We start from the raw sequence: 18402 nt of genomic DNA on the forward strand, positions 1-18402 counted from the left end.
TTTTCCAGATTATAACTGGAGATATGTTGGTTTGAACATCAAAGCTATAATCCTGAAAGTTAAACAAATAGAATTGACAATACAATCAGTGTTCTCAAGAATTATAAACTCATATCAATTATGCATGTGAAATCCTTTAAAATAATTGAATGATTGTTTCTGATTTTACAGGTGAGTTGGAGTCGTCCTTCACGTTGATATTGAGGGTTGAGAAGCAGGTAACCTCCAATCAAGTAGCCTTTATCGATGTTTGTGTGTTTTTCACTCATACTGAATCATGAAGTGTGAATATCATCCTACATTATATTCTCAATTCGAGTATTTTGGTTGAAAATGAATTTCATGAGCTCCTCATGAAAATTTTCCCATGAAATATTTCAACACAGTTATATTCAGAGTATTTAATTAGTATAGATATCCGAAGTTTCAGAAAACTTCGAAATAGGGTCTTCAAATCTCGAGATTTTCATCCAACTATAACAATATTATTTCTAATATGATCAACATTAAAATCGTTATCATACATGATGATATCTGTGGATGAAAGAATTACATGATTGATACGTATCCCTCAAAGAGTAAAAGATTATCCCTTATAAAATCAATTCCAGTTTTGTGATACATTCATAAAAACACACGCGAGGAATTCGAGGAATGCATGTGATTTCATACAAGGCCACGCCATACACAAAGAGATGACTGAATTAGAAGTTGGTTTGTTTTCGTAGAGTGCAGAATGGGTGCAAATGGCCTTCTACTGATGAATCTTGCTTTGAATTTCGGTTCATTTTCTTCAGCCAAACTGGTCCTGGGCTCATTAGCCAAGATGGTAGTGACTGTCCATTTGTTGAGGATCTCATGTGTAGGAACATTCGTTCATGAGGGGTGCAATTTGTTGTAGTACACAAAAGAGATCGAATAGAGTGAAGTGCATCAGGCAACACTTCCTCCCATCGATTTGAATCAAGTCCTCGTGATCTTAGAGCTAGTGTTATTGCTTTCCATATAATTCCATTATATCGCTCTACTTGACCATTCCCTCTCGGATTGTAAGGCGTTGATCTACTAGTTGCTATCCCTTTTGAGCCAAGAAAGCTCTTCAACTCAGTTGACATGAAGGATGTTCCTCTGTCTGTGTGAATATAGCTTGGAAGGCCAAACATTGATATTAATGAGACCAGGCAATTTATGACTGTTCTCGCAGTCATGTCTGGACAAGGAAATACAAAAGGGAATCTTGAGTACTCATCAACCATCACCAGTAGGTATTATTTCTTGTTTTTGATTGTACGGGTCCTTTGAAGTCCATATTAATTCGTTCAAAAGGTTTTGTTGCCTTTATGAGATTTCCTTTTGTCTTCATATACTGTGGTTTTATTTCAGAGCAAATTGCACAATTGGAGCAAATTTTCCTTACATCATCTACAGTATAGGGGAGATTTTTCATTCTGAGCCAGTGGTAGAAACGAGTTACACCAGGGTGACAAAGTTCATCATGGTATTTTGCCAAAGCTGAGTTCAATGTTGAACAACCAGCTGTAATACATATACGAGAGAGTGCATCAGCTGGTGCATTTTCTTTTCCAGGTCTATAGACTATGTTGATTCAGATAATTCAGATAATTCTAGGCGCCACCTTTGTATCTTTTCATTTTTTATTTTTCTATTGTGTTGAGTGCCAAACATGAATGTGACTGATTTTTGGTCAGTGATCAAAGTGAATTGTTTTCGTAGTAAATAGTGTCTCCATTTTCTTATAGACTCCACAATGGCATAGGCTTCTTTCTCAACAGCTGAATGCCTGGTTTCACTTTGGGACAAAGTTCGTGAGAAAAAGGCTAATGGTCGAGAATTTTGTGTTAATGTTGCACCAATTGCAAAATCTGATGCATCTGTCTCAATTATGAATGGTACATTTTCATCAACAAAGAGCAGTACCGCGGAAGCAATTTCATTTTTCAACAATTCCAAAGTTTCCATCTGATCTTGAGATAGAGGGAATTTCTGTATGTGGACAAGGGGGTGAATCTTTTGAGAAAAGTTTTTAATCCATCGGGAGTAATGAGCCAGTAATCCCATGAGTCGTTTCATTTCTTTAGCATTTCTTGGGGGTGGAAAGTTCATGAGTGGTGCAAGGCGTTCTGGGTCAGGTTTAATTTCTCCATGTTTTTATTTTCTTCAACAGAGTTTGTATAACAAGTACTTTTAAAGGAGTCGGCATATGTCTTTGCGGATTCAAGAACACGTGCTTGGGAAACGGTTTCTTGTAGACTCAAATCTCCTTGTTGAAAAAGTTTCTCTTTAATTTCAATAGAACATAACCCTGAAACAAGAGCATCTCTAATATGCTCGTTTTTGTTTTCTTCGGCTGACACTCTAGTGAAGTTACATGATAAGCTTAATCTTTTTAGTTCAGAATAGTAGTGATCAATGGACTCACCTATTTGTTGTTTTGCATTAGCAAGGCAGTATCGTGCATAAATTTCGTTCTTTGGTTTAACGAACATATCTTCCAACATGGATATAGTTTCTTCATATGAAGTATAGCTTTCCACTATTTCGTATAAAGCAGGTGATAAGAAGTTCACCAATATTTTCATTTTGTCTTTGGTTGTCGTTCCTTCTAAGAAATTTTCGAACGTCTTTTTCCAATGTTTCCACTCTCTCTCTGCCGTAGGCGAATCTGGGTCGATAGATAATTCCTTTGGCTTGAGAAACTTGTCAATATGTGATTCCATCTTATCTTCTTCGTAGTTACGGTTTTCAATCGTTTTTGTCTTTTTCTTTGTCGGCATTTTATTTGATTAAATTTACATACTTGATATGATAAACCATATGTTTTCGTTGTCATTGATTCATTCATAAATATCAAATGTTGTTGATCCGTTACTAGTAGAAAGTCATGTTCAATTTTATTTGATTAAATTGAAATAAGTAAACTCTTCATTTGTAGAGCTTTAATCAAATAAAATTGAACATGACTTTCTACTAGTAACGGATCAACAACATTTGATATTTATGAATGAATCAATGACAACGAAAACATATGGTTTATCATATCAAGTATGAAGAAGAACGTGAATGGTGAATAGTGTAAGAAAGAGATAGTGAGAAACCATAACAAAAAATTAATGTGTACGGGAGCGAGAAAGTAGATTGAGGGGAATAAATAGGAATGCATATAGATCGAGAAAAGGGTTTTTTTTATCTAAATTGATCATATAAGATTATATAGATGGACTTGGGATTTGTTATATCGAATCATCAAATCAATTGAATATAGAAAAGTTGCATGGAGTCTAATAAAATAAAATTCCTTAGAACTCAAGGAGTATTCTATAACCAGGAATGTGTAGTGCGTGACATAGGCCAGCACATAACCTTTTGGAATTCATTATCATTAAAATATTTTGAAGAGGGATACTACAAGCTAAGTATACTTGCCCTCTTTCGGATTATGACATCGTTATTCATAGATCATCATTGTAATAATTGTATTTATAAATAGATAATTTATTGATTGCTTGATAAATTAAGTAGGGAAAGTGTAGTATTGACAGAAAAAGCTGAGTTCTGTTTTTGTGTGAGAGATTTGAAGAGAAGGATAATAAACCAGATAAATGGGGAGTGATAACAGTAGATAAAAAGAGAGAGGTAGGAAGAGCAGAAGAAAAATTATTAAATTTGGATAGCTAGTTCTGTTTATGTGTGAAAAATTTAAAAAAAGAGACAAATAACAGGATAAATAGGAAGTTATTATAATATTGATAAAAAGAGAACGGTAGGAAAGGCTGTTGGAGAAAAATAATTAAATTTGTAAAGCTTTGATAGAAGTAGGAGATTAGAAGATGAGGGGAGATGTGATAAACACTAAACAAAAGACAGTACGCAGATAAACACTATGAATATTATAATGTGGAATTTGAATGATTCTCATTTTGAATTCCCGCATTGAATATATTATACAAAAATGTGATAAAATTCCAATTGAATTTACAATAATTCCATTTTGACATGTGAGAGATATTCATTCATACTTTATCAATTCACTGATTAGAAAAATAAGTATAAGAAGAGGGGGAGATGAATTGTGGGATGAGAGATGAGAGAGTCTGAGTGGTAGAGAAAGAGTTCATGAAATGGTGAGATAAATAGAGAGGAATTGGGGAGCTCGATTATTTAGCTGTGGCCAAAGGGAGTCGGTCTGGTTTTAGCGGCTTGCCGGGCTTCCTGTCTCTAACACTACTATACATTTTCCCTTGACAGTGGTACTTTGTTCACTCTAATACCTCCCTATTCATTTCCATATTCCACTTTCACATTTTTTGCTCCCGAATTCATACGGTTACACCCATTTTGTAATTCCTGATTCTGATGAAAAACTCCTTAAAAAGTGGAAAAATATTTCGTTTCGAACTATAATTTTATATTATAAATAATTGTATAGCTATTTTTCTATAGTTGGTTTTATAGGTTTATTTTATAGGTTAATTTATTTATTTCTCCATTCATATATTCATTATTATACGCATAATATTATACATTGATCTATTTTTCTTAAGAAAATAATAGATTTTTTATTATGGATGTAAAAAAACTGATAAATCAAGTATTTTCAAGAGTTGATGATTTTTTAAATAAAAAACTACCAACTATGATTAACTATAACCATACGTCTGATACCCATGCCTATTGAGTAACCCATAGTTGGAATTGATATCTTTCTTTTTATACATATTGATTCATACAACAAGTAAATCATCAAAAATGATAGTAGGGAGAGGAAAAATAATGTATCCTTTTACTATTCCTCTCCCAAATTTAGATAAGGTTACACATAGTCCAAAATAGTTTAACTCTTATAGTTGTTCACTTCACAAAATTTCCAGCTCTTAATCATTTCCACAAATTAGATTTTCAAATTTAGATGCTTCAAAACCAAACATAGAAGAAAATTTCACATTATTATCACTAAAATAGGAAATATTCACATATTAACAAAGAAATAATTTTGAAGGACTAATTTATTAGATTGAAATATTTTTTACTATACAAAATATATCATTTTCGAGTTACTAATCAAGTTTATGATTATAACAGATATTTGTAATTTATCAAGCATCCATTTACTTCATGCCCAATGTGATTAGCACATTTTTATTCCTTGTCCTATTACAACAATCTATGTTCCAAACATATTCCTGACATTGAATTTAGTTATACAATTGCTTCAAATCAATTGTTGAATATTAATATTATTTCATCAATACATTCTCACAATTCATGTACATCATTGATTGATTGATTGATTGATTGATTGAGTACTTTATTTATGTAGATTACAATATATACTGTCTTATACACTTATATACAATAGCTTACAATACAGCTAAATTATAGATGAATTTACATGATATTGACTAAGAAAATAATTATTGAACTGTATATGATATGAAAAAGCAATTTGTAATATAATAACTATAGATAATAATTATATTGCTATGCATCTACATAAATTGGCGGAGCTTTGGACATATCAATGTCCATTCTTCGGAAAGAATATTAAAAATATCCTCCCCACTAACTCTCTACCAAAACGTTAATTTCATTATTCAAACTAAGGATTTATTTATTAATGGAAATATTGTGAAAGTTTTAATCAATATGAATATTTAAGAGAAAAAAAAGAAAATTGATAAAGTAAAATAATTATATAGGTAGATAAGATCAAATAATTGATTAATAAAATGAAGTAGGCTGAAAGTAGATCAGGGTAATCAACTTTCAGTAATATACAGCAGTATGCAGTGAATAATTGAAATAACATGAGTTTATATAATATATATATATATATATATATATATATATATATATATATATATATATATATAATATATATATATATATATTGTAAAATATTAAATCTGGGCAGATAAAAAGCCCTAACAGAAACAGTAATAGGTCTGAAAATAAAGTAACTGGCTAATATCGCCAAATAGATAATAACTAAGATTAGATAGCATCAGCTTGTTCTGGCTAAATGGTACAAGAACCTAAAAAGGATTTGAAGGAAGTTTATTGCTCATAAATAGATTATTATATAAAATATTTGAAGATTGAGGTTATGTACATGTATTCACGGATCGGTGACCTAGAGATCGATCAAACCGAGGAACGTAGAATCTGACCAAAAACCCTTGGCAGAGCTTTATTGCAATCAGATGGTGTGCAATGTGAAAAAACACCTGTCCACGTGGCTAATTATTAGGTAGCATGGAATTAATATTAATGTATAGAATATTAACTAGCATGTAAAGAGCATAAATAAAAAACCAAATAAAAATAATTTAATGTATTCAGGAAATAAGAGTTACCAGGCGCATGAATACCGAATAAAATTTGCATGCACCAATAGTAAAACGGCAGTTAATAGGCGGCAACTGTAGGCCAATTCAAAAATATTTCTATATATTTATATAAATGTACTAGATTTTGTGTTAAAACTTTGTATAGTCTATGTTATCGATATGGCTCGAATGCAAAGAAATTATTAATCATACAATCTAAGCAATATTTTGGCATTTTTTTTGTAAGATCTATTTGAACCTAATGGCGGAGGACTAAGATATTTAAATTTTATGCTAATTTGAAAGTCGGAAAGAGGATCTGTAAAACTTGAAAAAGAAGAACCAGCACTCGCCAGCCAAATGCCACCATAAGAGGACCCCAAATATTTTAGAGCGTAGTACCTTACTAATGATTTTGTAAAAGTTAAAGTTAAAGTAAATTATTAAATTTCTTAAAAGACTTCGTGATGCTATTGTGAAGCAGAAGTCATTTTCATTTTGAATTAAACTTATAACCCCTTGGAGGAGACGATTCCGGCTACCATATTCCCGGACCACATGGAGTTGGATCGACATCGGCGGCTTACAAGAAGATTTTCGACACGTGAGTGATTAAATTTGAATTAGTGATGGGCGCCCTAGTGCTTCGAATTAATCTGATGATCAAAGCTAGCTCGCCGAAAGGGTTTTTATTATAAATTGAGAAATTAATAAGAGTAATACTTGCGCAAGTAAAATTAGTATTAAAGGTATTTATTTGAAAGAAAAATATAGATCAATATTTCAGAAATTTCTATTAAATCAAAGAAGTACAAAATCTAGGCTATTAAAACATATGCATATATATTTAATTTTTTGCAATACAATTTGCGATAATTTATTATAGCTCTAATTCACTAGATGAATGGCTCTACCTATTCCGTCAGGTGCCGAATCTTGCACCCTGAGATAAAAATATATATTCGATACAAATAAATCTACTAAGTACTAGAGATTTTAATATATATATATATTTGGATTATTAGTGGCTAATTTATCAAGCTGATCTTAAAGCACATATTTTTAATTGAATTGTCCAAGTCGACAAGTATTAGCAAGTGCATATCGCAGCTACATGCAAAAGAATGCATATGATTTTAAGATAAAGGCACATGGTAATGATTCGTGCCATAAATCTAGAATATAAAGTTTAGCCTGTGATATTTTACTGATTTCAATTATTGTTCTATTTTTATATTATATTTTTTTTATCGCTCTTTATATATTTTTTGCCTCGATCTATTTTTTGCATTATTTGTTTAATATATGTATGAACGTTCATGGTGTGCAATTTATTTTTTATTCCTCAACACTATAGTATAAGTATCATATTTATATATATTTATTATTTATTGAATTACAAGAGTTATAGGAGAAGCCCATATCTAGGCCTATCAAGATTTTTTAAGACTGAATACTATTAGAAAACCACGACCTAATTATATCAAATCTCATGCTTTACCGACTGATGCCAAGCAGGAGGCTAATCGTTATTTAAATATAAAGAATAACGTGACATAAAGACATGGCGCCCAACGTGGGGCCACGGATACGGCATAAAGACATGCCGTACCAACGTGGGACTGATGATGAGAGCCAAGCTCATTGAATAATTATTTGAAATTAAGTCAATAACCATATTGAAAATTATAGATAACTTATATGAGTTTTGAGGAAAACTGGCGAAGGGAAATTTGTATTACTTTTTGGGGAATCAATAGCTTTAAATAAAGAGAAATTATATGTTTTAAAGAAAATTTTATATTATTAGTACTGTAAAAAAAAAAAAAAAAATACATGTTTATAGAGAGAGATTATATTTTATAAGCCTAAACTGCTATTACTTTCTAGTCAAAAATATATTATGTGTTTAAGCCGGTTGGAAAATAAGTCACAGCCTGTAAACTAGCCAAGAATAAATTAAAACAAAACATTGGGGGCGCTAGAGCATTATAAAAAACTTAAGTATAAATACCTTGTTGTATGAGTATCCAAACACTTTACACATCACTGTTTCACTGTAAGTCCCGGTTTGTGTCTCTTTTTTAAGCATTTTCGCTTATCATTTTTATCACTGTTTAATTAGCATTTATCATATTTGACATAATGAATCACACTCCCGCAAACTCTGAAGTTTCATATATGTACGGCGGTTGCACAGATCCCACTTTGTCGACTCCAAGCACATCAAACCCCACCACGGTAGATGCCAATACGCCACGAGAAAGGGAACCAGGAAGCGTCGGGTCGATAGTCTTCGATCCACCAGGTCTGCAACCTCTATCATCCACTCGAATCGACGCCGCTGACACACCATTGAATCAACGGATAGTAGAGATCAACTTTGAAGGGGGCGAGGAGCAGCCTGCAGAACCCGCATCGCCGGAGGCCGAGTCACACCTGAGCAAACAAAGTATATTTTCAATCACAGAGTTAGATCCGCTTCAAAAGGTAATAATGGAACAAACTAGCAGTACTTTCAATATTATGTTACAAAAAACAATGGATAATATGATGCAGGAGATTAAAAAAGAGATTGCTACAGTAAAAGAGGAAAATAAACAAACAGTGGAACAGGGCATGAAAGAGACCGCAGGCGCTATAAAATCAGTAGAACAACGGTTGGATAATATTGAAACTAAAGTAGAGAATCATAGGGAAGAATTAAAAGCAATGATAACCCTACAAAAAGAAAGTCAGGATAAAGTTACGGCAGGATTATCGGAAAGGTTGGATACGGTTACATGTGAACTCAATGGAAGGATAGATAACCTAACCACACAAATCACTACACCCATTCAGGATATAACAAATAACATTAAGGCCGATTGCCACCAAGAAATCCACAAACAAATTACCGTTGCCAATCAAGCCTTAACAACTACAGTTGACAAAAATATTAACAGTATTAAAGAAATACAAAACAAACAGATTAATATGTCCACAAAAATGAACCAACTGCAAGGTAGCATCAACCAAAATACAGAAACCTGTAAAGCTTTAAACGGAACTCTACTAATTCAAAAATCCACTCTGACTCAATTAAATCAAGAAATAAACGCAAATAAAATTACACATAATAGTCAATGGCAGATAACACAGGAAAAAATAATAGCATTGGAAAATCATATTCAACAACAACCTCAAGGGATTCAAACAGACAACCTCAACGTACATAGTATATTACAAGGACTAGGAAAATTTGATAATACTGATCGCCATTTGCAACCTCAACCATTCATTGATCAGATAAAATTAGTACAAACTCTTGCACCTACCTCTTGGAATTCTTGGCGTCTTCGTTTGACTAGTTTATTGATTGGCGAACCTCTGATGTTCTTTCGGAGAAGAGCCCATGAATTTACATCATTGGATGAGTTTGTAGCTGTCTTCCTGGAACAGTATTGGAGCAGAAGTAAACAGTTGGACGTGCTAGCGGACATTATATCATGCGATTTCAACCCTAACTTAGACGGTGCATGTACCACTTTCGTCACTGCCCTACAGTTTAAAAATTCTCAATTGAGCGAGCCCATTAATGAATCGGCATTAGCAAGTATTATTTTAAAGAAGCTACCGTATCAAGTTAGAATGGCACTCGCCACACAACCCATTACTGATTGTAAGCAGCTGATAAATCATTTATATGGCATACAGTCTGTGATGGCAATATCAAACCACCGTTCAGACCAGAGATACGCACCAAATCAACATAACTCAAAATTTAATCAGTATAACAGCCAAAATTATGAACCGGTATCATATGATCGCTACCGATCTGCTCCTCAATTTGAACGCCGCTATGAGCACAGGCAAAATGGTAACTGGAATAATGAAAAATTTCAAAATCGCACAACCAACCACTATGCCCAGCAGAGCAATCGTAAGAATCACTATGATGGCCGTGATCGATTAAACTCACATAATAATCACACACAAAACAATTACAACAGAAATTATAAACCGCCACCTCAACAAGTAAGTACAAATTATACATTAGCACATGCAATAGGATTGAATCAACAAAAAACCCAGAACCCAGCACCCAACGACCCGCCACCAGATATACAGAAGACTACAGCTAATAAACCAGGACTATATGATACCCCCGATATAACAAGCACAAGCTCAAATGAAACAAACCAAGAAAAGCAGGATATTTCAACGTCATACACCACATTCAGAAGTGATTTACCGAAAACATTATTAGAAGAACCGAAAATATTAGAAAAACAGATGTTAATACAAGACAGCCTACCACCAAAAACCAGCTGTAAGCATCAATCCCTACTGAGCATCCTGTTCCCCTACCGAAGATCCCTCACCGCCGGAGAACACAAACAGCCGCCAGGAGGAGACTGCCACCATACTACCTGTTTTGACCGCCACCATGCACCCGCGCACAGAATCTATGCACCCATATCATTGTACCCCACCGAAGCAGACTGAGGACCCCAAGATAGAGAATCAAGAGGACGGACTACCGGACAAAAGGAGCGACCATCGCAAGGCCCGGAGACGAAAGCGCCTGAGGACACCGGACGGCCGACATCAGGACTGGGAGGACAACATGCAGGAGAAAAGAGGCATGCATCATAAGGCCCGGAGGCGGAAGAAACGGAGGAACCGCGCGCGCGCATACCGGCCGCATGCACGGTTCAAACGCCCGAAGAGGACACCGGACCGACACCGAGGAGGACAGGAGCGGACCGACGGCGTGCATCCGCGGCACATACGCTTCAAGAGAGATATTGAGCGATGTGACCGGAATAATAGGCCAAAGAAATATAACAAAAACGGATCAAATAAATGGGATAAAACCGAAACATGCATGGGCAACAAGGAAATGGAAGATGGACTAATGAAGAATGGAAAGTGGTTAATAAGATTGGAAGAATTAAAAAATAATATTAATAAAATGGAAGTACCTGGATATGATATGATGAGAAGTTATACTATTAAAGAGATAATAAATGTTTGGATATGGTGTGTAATGTTTGTAATAATGGCTGTGATATTAATAAAAGACTGTGTTGTTGATAGGACGAAAAATATTGTATTGTTGTTGTTAAATGAATCTACTATTGATGTTTGGAAATTTAATATTATAAGAATGTTTATTGTCTTGAGCCTACTAATTTATAATGAACCGAGATCAAGAATATTAAATGATAATGAAAGGAAGGATGAGTTAAGAGTACAGATTGATTGGAAAAAGAATGGATTAAAAGGAATTATCATAAATGAAGCTTGGAATTATTTAAAGGAATACACCAGATACAAGGGCTTCAAATTTATGATGAAAAAATTATCAATAGGACAGCCTCACAAATCAACAGCAGATAACCTCACCAGCCTACAACATCTACAAATAGAATGCAAGAAGATGCAAGTAAACCACGGGATTTCTACATGCCATATCACCGAATTTGAAATATATGATAAGAAATCAAGGAAAACATTATTATCAAACCGATTACTATTATTGCTCATAAATAGATTATTATATAAAATATTTGAAGATTGAGGTTATGTACATGTATTCACGGATCGGTGACCTAGAGATCGATCAAACCGAGGAACGTAGAATCTGACCAAAACCCCTTGGCAGAGCTTTATTGCAATCAGATGGTGTGCAATGTGAAAAAACACCTGTCCACGTGGCTAATTATTAGGTAGCATGGAATTAATATTAATGTATAGAATATTAACTAGCATGTAAAGAGCATAAATAAAAAACCAAATAAAAATAATTTAATGTATTCAGGAAATAAGAGTTACCAGGCGCATGAATACCGAATAAAATTTGCATGCACCAATAGTAAAACGGCAGTTAATAGGCGGCAACTGTAGGCCAATTCAAAAATATTTCTATATATTTATATAAATGTACTAGATTTTGTGTTAAAACTTTGTATAGTCTATGTTATCGATATGGCTCGAATGCAAAGAAATTATTAATCATACAATCTAAGCAATATTTTGGCATTTTTTTGTAAGATCTATTTGAACCTAATGGCGGAGGACTAAGATATTTAAATTTTATGCTAATTTGAAAGTCGGAAAGAGGATCTGTAAAACTTGAAAAGAAGAACCAGCACTCGCCAGCCAAATGCCACCATAAGAGGACCCCAAATATTTTAGAGCGTAGTACCTTACTAATGATTTTGTAAAAGTTAAAGTTAAAGTAAATTATTAAATTTCTTAAAAGACTTCGTGATGCTATTGTGAAGCAGAAGTCATTTTCATTTTGAATTAAACTTATAACCCCTTGGAGGAGACGATTCCGGCTACCATATTCCCGGACCACATGGAGTTGGATCGACATCGGCGGCTTACAAGAAGATTTTCGACACGTGAGTGATTAATTTGAATTAGTGATGGGCGCCCTAGTGCTTCGAATTAATCTGATGATCAAAGCTAGCTCGCCGAAAGGGTTTTATTATAAATTGAGAAATTAATAAGAGTAATACTTGCGCAAGTAAAATTAGTATTAAAGGTATTTATTTGAAAGAAAAATATAGATCAATATTTCAGAAATTTCTATTAAATCAAAGAAGTACAAAATCTAGGCTATTAAAACATATGCATATAATATTTAATTTTTTGCAATACAATTTGCGATAATTTATTATAGTTCTAATTCACTAGATGAATGGCTCTACCTATTCCGTCAGGTGCCGAATCTTGCACCCTGAGATAAAAATATATATTCGATACAAATAAATCTACTAAGTACTAGAGATTTTAATATATATATATTTGGATTATTAGTGGCTAATTTATCAAGCTGATCTTAAAGCACATATTTTTAATTGAATTGTCCAAGTCGACAAGTATTAGCAAGCGCATATCGCAGCTACATGCAAAAGAATGCATATGATTTTAAGATAAAGGCACATGGTAATGATTCGTGCCATAAATCTAGAATATAAAGTTTAGCCTGTGATATTTTACTGATTTCAATTATTGTTCTATTTTTATATTATATTTTTTTTTATCGCTCTTTATATATTTTTTGCCTCGATCTATTTTTTGCATTATTTGTTTAATATATGTATGAACGTTCATGGTGTGCAATTTATTTTTTATTCCTCAACACTATAGTATAAGTATCATATTTATATATATATTTATTATTTATTGAATTACAAGAGTTATAGGAGAAGCCCATATCTAGGCCTATCAAGATTTTTTAAGACTGAATACTATTAGAAAACCACGACCTAATTATATCAAATCTCATGCTTTACCGACTGATGCCAAGCAGGAGGCTAATCGTTATTTAAATATAAAGAATAACGTGACAATATATATATATACACAATTCGTTCTATAACAGGTTTAAAGGTTTGTATTTGTGGGATGGGTGGGGGATGATTGTCATGTGATCGTTCTAGGGCCAGACAGTTTCAGTCATTTGTTCCAAAAGATGTTTTTTTAAAGTCAGGATGAAGCTCGCTCGGCTCTCGATGGACCTGATAGAAACAGGAAGTGCATTCCATGCACTGACTAAGAAGGATTTTGTGAAAATAGTAGTTCGATGATTGGGTATCCTTAAAGTACTTTCTCCGGTTCTAGTATGTGAAGCATCTATCCTCCTACCTTCAGAAACAAATTTGAAATCATCTTTAAAATAGTTCGGATTACCGTATTTCAAGATATCTCTAACAAGCTTGACTATTCGGAAAAGCCTCTGATCGGGAAGCTTTAATGTTGAACTAGCAATGTGGGCTGGGGTGATATGATCATGGCGTTGGAGAGAGTAGACGAAACTTAGACAATAATTTTGGCAACGCTGTAGTTTATCATTCAGAGTGACTTGCATATCGTTAAGAACAGAATTACAATACATTAAATGTGGGAAGATGAGAGATTGAACCAATAATAATTTAATGTTTCTAGGGAGTATATCGTGCATTTTCTTCAATGCATGCATGGCTGAGAATACCTTTTTACAAGTTTTGTTCACTTGTTCTGACCAGTCAAGAGTATTATTAATAATAATGCCTAAATTTTTAACTGAGCTACAGTAAGGAATGTCATTTCCATCTACACTAATTTTGTGAATCGATTCAAGGTCAATATTGTTTATAAAACGAGAATATCCAATTATAATGGGCTGTGTTTTGTTGGGATTAAGCTTAAGGCCATTTTTCTTTGTCCATTCCACTATCGAATTGATATCCTGATTCATTATTCCAACTGTTTCGTTAATTTTTGTTATGGGACTGCTTAAATATATTTGAAGGTTGTCTGCATAAGTATGGAAACTGGAGAATTTGATAATGGAAGAAAGGTCATTAGCATACAAAGTGAAGAGGAGAGGGCCTAAAATTGAACCTCGTGGTACTCCATGCATAACGTTTTTCCAAGTAGACTTTTTGTCACCGACAGATACACATTGTTTCCTACCTAATAGATAGGATTTAAACCAAACTAACAAGTTGTGACTGAAACCAAGAATAGCCAACTTATTCAGAAGGACTGTATGATCAACAGTATCAAATGCTTTAGAAAAATCAAATAGGGTGAGGATGGTGCATTTTCTTTGGTCCATAGCTAACCTTATATCATCAGTGACACGAAGCAGAGCTGTTCCAGTTGAATGGAATTTTCTAAAGCCTGATTGAAAGTTATGAAGCTTACTATTGTTGTCTAGAAATTTTACAACTTGAGCATGGATGAGTCTTTCTAGCACTTTGAACAATGCAGGTAAAATACTGATTGGTCTAAAATCCTCAACTTTATTGGGTGATGGAACTTTATTTAGAGGGCTTCTTCTTCTTCTTTTGGTTCCTTCTCCTATCGGAGGTTGGAAATCATCACGGCAATTTTCACTTTATTGATTGCAGCCTTGAATAGTTCCCTTGAGTTGCAGCCATACCATTCTCTTAAATTACGCAGCCAGGATATCCTTCTTCTTCCCACACTCCTCTTTCCCATGATCCTTCCTTGCAATATAAGTCTCAACAGCTCATACTTTTCACCCCTCATTACATGACCCAAATATTGCAATTTTCTTCTCTTTATAGTTGCAACAACTTCACATTCCTTTGCCATCATTAACATTACATCCCTATTTGTCACTTTTCTTGTCCATGGTATTCTCCACATCCTTCTATAGCACCACATTTCAAATGCCCCGATGTTTTTGAGGTTTGACTTTTTTAAAGTCCATGCTTCCATGCCGTACAGCAATGTAGAAAACACATAACAACGCAGCATTCGTATTCTAAGTTCTAGTTTAATATCTCGGCTACACAGAAATCTTTTCATTTTTATGAACACCTTTCGTGCTATTTCCACTCGTCCTTTGATCTCCCTGATCTGATCGTTCACTTCAGTAATCCATGCTCCAAGATACTTATATGCTGTGACTCTTTCAATAGGTGTATTGTCCACTACAATATTAATTGGCACTCTCTGCTTTTTCGAGACGATCATGCACTTGGTTTTCTTAAGATTCAGCTTCAACCCATAGTAATTGCTGTAGTTATTCACATTTTCCAGTAATTGCTGCAACTCATTCTCACTTCCCGCTATCAGAAGTGTGTCATCTGCATAGCGTAAATTATTAATAGTTACTCCATTTATGGAGAGACCAACATTTTGCTCCATTAAAGCTTCTTGACAAATGGCTTCACTGTAAACATTAAACAAGAGTGGTGAAAGGACACATCCCTGACGTACACCACGACAAATCTTCATCTCCCCAGTCATCTCATTCTCAACTCTGATCTTTGCTGTTTGATTCCAGTATAAATTGGTAATTATGTTAATATCTCTACTGTCAATATTTTTACCTTTGAGAATTTCATACAGTTTGTCATGCCGTACCCTATCAAAGGCTTTTTCATAATCAATAAAACACATATAAAGATCCATATTTACATCCAGGCATCTTTGCATCAATACACTTACTCCAAACAATGCTCCAAACAATTTAGAGGGCGAACCAGAGCAAACTTCCAGTTTTCAGGGAAAATGCCTTCTTCAATTGACTTGTTGAAAATGTATGTAATGGTTGATAAAACAGCAAATAACATTTTCTTGATAAATTTAATAGGAATTTTGTCAACACCCGTAGCATTACTATGAATACGTTGAATTGCTCTGAAAGTGTCTTCTTCTGAGATTGGATGGAAATGAAATTGATCAGTAATTGGTAAATCTAAGTTTGTAACCTGCTCTTCAAGATCATCTATATGATTAGCAATGACAACTTCGTCACGTTGGTTAGAGTGTGAAACGGAATGGTCATTTATATTGTTCAATGGTAAGTCAATTTGTGGATTCGATTTCTGTTTGCCAAGCCCGAATTCTTTTATTTCCTGCCAAAGTGATTTAGAGTCTTGTCTGTTGTTTGTCATAAACGAATTCAAGTACCTAATCTTTGAGTTCCGTAATTCCTGTTTAACTCTATTTGTAAGGCTCCTATACACTATCAAACTGTCCAAGTCAAATGTCTTTTTAAATTTTCTATGTGCTTTGTCTCTACGTCCCATCATCTTAAGTATGTCTCCAGTCATCCACGGTACTCGTCGTTTTCTATTAATCCTCCTTGTCACATAAGGTGCATGTTTGTCATACAAAGTCAAAGTACAATTCTCGAAAGTCTTGACCATGTCATCAACTGAGGGTAATGCTTAAATTTGATGCCATTGCAATGATAGGAAGAGGGAAGTAAGGTCACCTTGAGCTATTCTCTTTCCAAATTGAAATTAGGTTACACATTGTCCGAATTAGGCTAGTCTTGCAGCTCTTAATTTGATTTCAAAGCGATCATTTGTTTCCTGTAATCATCGAATGCCAAAGTTTCTAGACGATTGACGCTCCAAAAACCCTTGTATTCCACCTTGTATTATTATTGATCTCTATTGAAAAATAAATAGGAATAATATAATATTGATATGAGTAATAATTCGAAAATTTCAGGGACGCACAAATCTGCGCAAAGTAGTTTTTCTTTCTCAATCATTGACATGGTTTATGGTTTATGATTCATGCTTTATGCTCGTATGAATAGATAAATAACAACGTCTCATAGCAATTGAATGAACCTATTATACAGTAGATGACAGGTAGAGTAGTTAAGTGTAAATCAATAACATACCTAATTGACCTTTCATCTAGAAACTTCAGCTTCAAGAATCAATTATCGGCGTATTTACGATAAAGCTTTTTACTTTATAATATTGAAGAATAGAATATCAAGTAGGCTGAGCTGGAGCATTGACGTTGATTAGATGAGTGACATTCATGCTGTTAGTTTGATGCCTCGTTCTCCAGCTACAGCAAATGGAACAAGAAGACACCTGACTCGATCATATTAGGCCACATCTATCGAATTACAACCTCAGGCGAAGCGTCGCTCTATGGAGCAAATAATGCATACATCTAATCATGGATCAGGTGTGTGCTTGCTTCCCAGTTTATGATGATGTATTGGATTCTGAGGCAGGATACTCTCTTGTACTTGTTCTAACACAAAATTTGTCGGAAAATTTATTACTTACCTTTTTCATTACTAAAGTTATTGACTACGTTTTTGTTCTACAATATGTGTGCGCTTGCAACTAAATCTGCATTCCAATTCCATGGTAGCGTCTAAATGATCCATGGTACTGCTACCATGAATAAGACAATAAGAGTTTCAGTTGGCTAAATAGAAAAATAAGAATTGATCGACTGCGCCAAATTTCAGTGTGTTCGAGGGTGTCCACATTAAAGGGGGGTTCTGTGTCATTGAAATTGAAAGGAGAGGCCTCAAAAAAAGGTTGGATCCAAAATAATGCACATTGTGTATCCTGGATGAATAATCAAGTTTTGTCATTATTCTGAAGAATATCGCTCAGGAAACTTTCCCAATCTTGGCATCACGCTTGAAAATCACTCTAGATTCTTGAGAAAAGAGCTTGTCAAAGTCTGAAAAATTTTTGTGTTGTCAATAGCGTTGATAAACAATATTGTAAATTTTATTCTTTTGTTGGGGGAAATTTGTTTTCGTACGATC

General features: G+C 34.1%; 1 protein-coding gene across 34 annotated transcripts in view; it reads left to right on the forward strand.

Annotated features, from left to right (window-relative positions):
• Positions 1 to 18402, forward strand: part of LOC111046754 (CUGBP Elav-like family member 4) — a 433104-nt gene that overhangs the window by 14183 nt on the left and 400519 nt on the right. For 30 of the 34 annotated variants that reach the window (XM_039434497.1, XM_039434478.1, XM_039434476.1 and 27 more), the window contains one exon: positions 172 to 218. The exons of the other annotated variants lie outside the window; for them this stretch is intronic. In XM_039434497.1, the coding sequence (XP_039290431.1) occupies positions 172 to 218 (47 nt within the window). The remainder of the gene's footprint in view (positions 1 to 171; positions 219 to 18402) is intronic. 34 annotated transcript variants of the gene reach the window in all.

Source organism: Nilaparvata lugens, chromosome 8 (genome assembly GCF_014356525.2).
Source record: "Nilaparvata lugens isolate BPH chromosome 8, ASM1435652v1, whole genome shotgun sequence".
In the NCBI taxonomy this organism is placed as follows: domain Eukaryota; kingdom Metazoa; phylum Arthropoda; class Insecta; order Hemiptera; family Delphacidae; genus Nilaparvata; species Nilaparvata lugens.